Source organism: Emiliania huxleyi (assembly GCF_000372725.1).
Source record: "Emiliania huxleyi CCMP1516 unplaced genomic scaffold EMIHUscaffold_4, whole genome shotgun sequence".
Taxonomy (NCBI): Eukaryota; Haptophyta; order Isochrysidales; family Noelaerhabdaceae; genus Emiliania; species Emiliania huxleyi.
The window spans coordinates 84,400-88,914 of NW_005198966.1; the positions used below are offsets into that span (position 1 = coordinate 84,400).

Here is a 4,515-nt window from a genome sequence, read left to right on the forward strand (position 1 = left end):
GTGCAGGTGCGCAAACCACACCGCAGATTCTGAGTCGCGCGCGGCTGTCTCTCTTCTCACGCTCTTCGCCCTTCGCCCGCCAGGTGCCGGCTGTGGAGGCGGCGGCGGCGACGGCCGCGCCAGCGACGCCGGCCGAGCTCGCGCCGCTGCCTGCGGAGGCTGCCTCGCCGCCGGCAGGCGGTGCGGCGGCGCCCTCTGCGGGCAGTGCGTCCTGGCTCACGTTCCTCGGGACGGCCACCGCGTGGGTTGGGGGGGCCGTGCTCGAGGCAGCGGCGGAGGGCCTCCGCCGAGCAAAGCGGCGGCGATGCGAGGGGGAGCAGAGGGAGGGAGGGGGGGGGGGGGAGGACGAGGCGCCGCCTTTCGGCTCGAGCGGGCGGGCGCGCCTCGGCGGCCCCTCCGCCGACGAGGCGGGCGGCGGTGGCGCGCCGCCGGCCGCGCCGGCCGCGCAGGCCGCCGTGCGCACCATCACCGCTGCAGGCGCCGAGGCAGTTCGGCAGGCAGACAGGGAGGGGCTCTCCCTTGCCACGGGCGGGAGCAACAGCGGCTACAAAGGCGTGACCTACTGCCCGAAGAGGAAAGGCAGCAAGAAGTACCAGCTGATGGCGACGGTTGGAGGCAAGAGTGTCTTCCTCGGCTGGTTCGCCACCGCCGAGCAGGCTGCGCTCTTCTACGCCCGCAGGGAGGCGGGCAGGGACACCAGCGATCTCACCGCGCCGCCGCCACCGCCGCCGCCGCCCGCACCTTCCTCTGCCGCTGGCGCCGACGCAGTTCGGCAGGCGGGGAGGGAGGGTCTGAGTCTGGCAACGAGCAGCAGCAGCAACAGCGGCTACAAAGGCGTGTACTACTGCCCGAAGAGGAAAGGCAGCAAGAGGTACGAGCTGAAGGAGTCGGTTGGCGGCAAGGTGGCCAGCCTCGGCTTTTTCGCCACTGCCGAGCAGGCGGCGCTCTTCCGCGCCCGCAGGGAGGCGGGCAGGGATACCTCCTAGAGAGAGACACGAGGCGATGGAGAAGAGGTTCGCCGCCGAACTTTCGGTCCGGCGAGCCTTCCCGCCGCCGGGTCGAGGCCCCAGCGCAGTGACTGTGGGTGAGAGACGAAACGAGAGGTGTGTCCGACTCGATCCGAGAACACTTCGACATCAAACCATGGCTCTCAAGCAAGGTCCGACAACGGCACGTGCGTCTTCTTTTTTCTCTGTGTAGCTCAGTGGGCCGAAAGAGCGTACCGAAAGAGCCGCGAAGATTTACCCACAGGCGCTGCCTGGTTCTCTCGCATCGCCGTGCCGCTCTCGCCTCGCCGTGCCAAAGCCAACCATCTTCGTCGCGGCCACGCGGCAGCATGTCGGAAAGACCACCGTCAGCCTGGCGCTGATGAGCGGCCTGCCATGTCGGAGTCGCTCTTATCGCGCTTCTTCTTGGAGCACTTGGAGCACTTGGAGTGCAGTCATTAACCGCACACCCAGGGCCGGGGAGCTCAGAAGCGCACCCAGCGGGCCGGATGATTGGCATCGGGTTACGGGCTAGAGAGCCCTAGCCCCGGGGGTGCGCGTTCGCAGGGAAAGGGCCGTAAAGTAAACACGGGTCTCCGAGGGTTGGCTCCGCGCTCCAGGTTTCCCCTAGCAGCAGACCGCCCCCTCTACTCGGAGCTATAATGAACACCAGACATGCACACGACACGCACTCTCACACGACGTCACCGCTCAGGGCCTCTTCGTTCGCGCAAGGTCCTCATCCTCACTCCGGAGGAGGCTCCCCTCTCCTCTGAGTTCTTCCTCTTGTTCGCCTTCCGATGATCGTCTGACGGGCGCGGGGCCCGGCCTCCCCTCCTAGCCTTTTTCAGCCGCGGCCCCGCCACCGCCTCGTCTTCTCTGTCCGATTCTGTCGCCACGACGGTGATCTCTCGCACTTGGAGCACTTGGAGTGCAGTCATTAACCGCACATCCAGGGCCGGGGAGCTCAGAAGCGCACCCAGCGGGCCGGATGATTGGCATCGGGTTGCGGGCAAGAGAGCCCTAGCCCCGGGGGTGCGCGTTCGCAGGGCAAGGGCCTTAAAGTAAACACAGTTCTCCGAGAGGGCTCCGTGTACCGGGTTTCCCCTTAACTGCAGAACGCCCCCTCTACTCGGAGCTAGTGGACACGGACACTACGACACCACCCGTCACGTACACACACGACTGTCTAACGTGTACACTGCCCGGCCTCATCCCCCCCCTTTCAGGGTGGATCTTCAGTCTGGTTCGGTCTCTTGCTCGCCTTTCGGGCGTCGCCCCACTGCCTCTGCAGTCGTTTTTGATGTCTCTTCTTCGGAGGCGGCCCCTCCGCCCCACCTCCGTCGGCTAGCCCCATTGGCCCCGAGGGAGCCGACAGCCCGGGTGGGGCCTCCCCGGGCGGGAGTGGCGGCATTGTGTCTCGTCGCCACCCCTCCCCGGGAGGTCGGGCCGGCTCTCCCTGGTCGGCGAATCGCGCCCGCATCCGCGGCCTCTCCATCGTTCTCGCAGTGTTACTGAGTGGAAACTTCTTGTTTTCTGTGCTTCCGCCATGCTGCATGCCGGCTCTCGTCGCGGCCCCGTACGCGCCGCGCTCGCCATGTGCGTCGGCTCGTCCGCGCTCGGCTCAGGTGCGCTCAACGAGCGCAGCGTCGAGACGGCGCACAGCTTCACCGGCCGGATGTGTGCTGCCAGCCGGCTCGAGGAGACTAGGCGGCCCGACTCTCTATTCTCCGACCCGCTTGCGTACACGCTTGCCGGCAAGGAGGGCCGCGCCCAGCCGATGGGCGGCTGGATCATGGTGCCGCGGACACGCTTCGGCGACGATTTTCTGCGCGATCACTACACGCGCGGCGCCCGGCAGCTCGTGCTGCTTGGCGCTGGTTTCGACGCGCGCGCCTACCGCATGAGCGGCCTGCCGGAGCTTCGCGTGTACGAGGTGGACCAGAAGACAACCTTTGAAGTCAAGGAGCCGCTGCTAACCGGTGGGCCGCACTCCCAGGTCATGAGACGCACACTTGGTTGGACTGCGCGACCATTCATGCCGCAGGTGAGTCGCTCGCAGTGGCGTCTCGCGCCGCCGTCGCCACCGAGTTCACCCGACCGGGCGAGTGGGCGGCGGCGCTGCTGGCGTCCGGATTCGATCCCGCGGTGCCGACGACCAATTAGAGAACCGCCACGCGCAGCGTCTCTTCACGGCTGCTGCTGTGAGCAGGCACCATACACACCGTCACGAGCGAGTGCGATGTGAGCGGCGTCTCTTCTTCACGCGCGATGCTGTCTCAAGGTACCGACGGTGTGGCTCGCCGAGGGCCTGCTCATGTACCTCTCCGCCGCCGACGCGGCCGACCTGATGAAGCAGGTGCGTCTGCTCATGACCAATCTCCCTCCCTCATCCCGGCTGTGAGGCGCATAGTGTGTAAATGACCCCTCCTCGTCGCCCCTCACCACCGCTCACCAGGTCGGCCAACTCTCTGCGCGCGGTTCCGCCGTCTTCCACGACGCCGTCTCCGCAGAGTACCTGAACGCGCGCGTGAGCGTCGCGGGTGCGCCCTTCATCGGCGCGTCGGACGAGTACGTCAACATGTGGCGTAGCATCGGAGGGTTCGGCTCCGGATATGCGCACGACTTTCGCGCCATCAAGGTGGACCGCGCCCGCCGCCGCATCGACGTGGATCGGCGCTGGCCCGAGGCGACGGCCGCGCGGTGCGCAGGGCAGCAGGTCGTGCTCTTTGTGGAGGTGGAGATGGAGTAGCCCGATGCGTGCGTGTGGGTGGGGAGGGGTCTTGTGTCGTGATTTTGTGCGCGTGGGACTTTCGCTATGCACAAATAGATCACAACACAAGGATCACCAGGCACCGCCTCGGTACACGAAATCTGTCTGCGGGCAGATCCGCACACCGCAGCTCAAATCATCGCAAAAACCCTCTCTCAGGACTCAGCAGTCCACCTTCACGCTTCAGAAACAGAAACTGTGGGCATGAGTTGCTCCTTCGACTTAGGGAGCGGTTCAGCTGCTGGGCGGGCTTCAGGCTGGTGCTCACGCGAAAAGGAATCGACGCGATGTACAAAGCATACAACAAGAGGAGAAAGAAGAGGACGGACATCAGTGATGACGAAACACCAAACAGAAGCTAGCACAGACGCGAGCAGGGCAGACCCGGGGACGGCGGAGCCGGAGCAGACGGCATCGGCCGCCGAGGGAACGTTGGGAAGAGGCACGAGGAGGGCGGCGACCTCGACCGACTATGGAGGACCCGTCGCCAGACGACGCAGGGCAGACGATGTGGAGGCGGAGCAGAGGTGACGCGCAGGGCGAGACGCTGTTCCTTTTTACCCATCTCACAGTAGAGAGGTGTCCGTTTTTATTTATTTAGTCCACCTTCGGGTACGTAGGTTGGTAAGAGCCACATACACTGAGAGAGGGGGGGGGGGGGGGGGGAGAGAGAGACACACAGACAGAGAGACTAGAGAAACAGAGAAAACAGATTCGATCCAACCAAATACTTGGGCGGAGGCAAATACAGAAACT

The 4,515-nt window shown here is 65.4% G+C and overlaps 2 protein-coding genes across 2 annotated transcripts in view; both read left to right on the forward strand.

Moving 5' to 3' along the window:
- The window catches only part of EMIHUDRAFT_95783 (hypothetical protein), a gene marked incomplete at both ends in the record, with an annotated part of 1,519 nt that extends 533 nt beyond the window's left edge, over positions 1 to 986 (forward strand). The window contains one exon of the mRNA XM_005770308.1: positions 84 to 986. Coding sequence (XP_005770365.1) covers positions 84 to 986 — 903 coding nt within the window. The remainder of the gene's footprint in view (positions 1 to 83) is intronic.
- A 1,549-nt stretch (positions 987 to 2,535) lies between these two features.
- On the forward strand, positions 2,536 to 3,738 carry EMIHUDRAFT_95784 (hypothetical protein; the record flags this gene model as incomplete). The annotated part of the gene is made up of 4 exons (XM_005770309.1): positions 2,536 to 2,968; positions 3,034 to 3,134; positions 3,271 to 3,345; positions 3,445 to 3,738. The coding sequence occupies 4 exons, from the start codon at positions 2,536 to 2,538 to the stop codon at positions 3,736 to 3,738; spliced, it is 903 nt and encodes a 300-aa protein (XP_005770366.1).
- Positions 3,739 to 4,515: the final 777 nt, after the last annotated feature.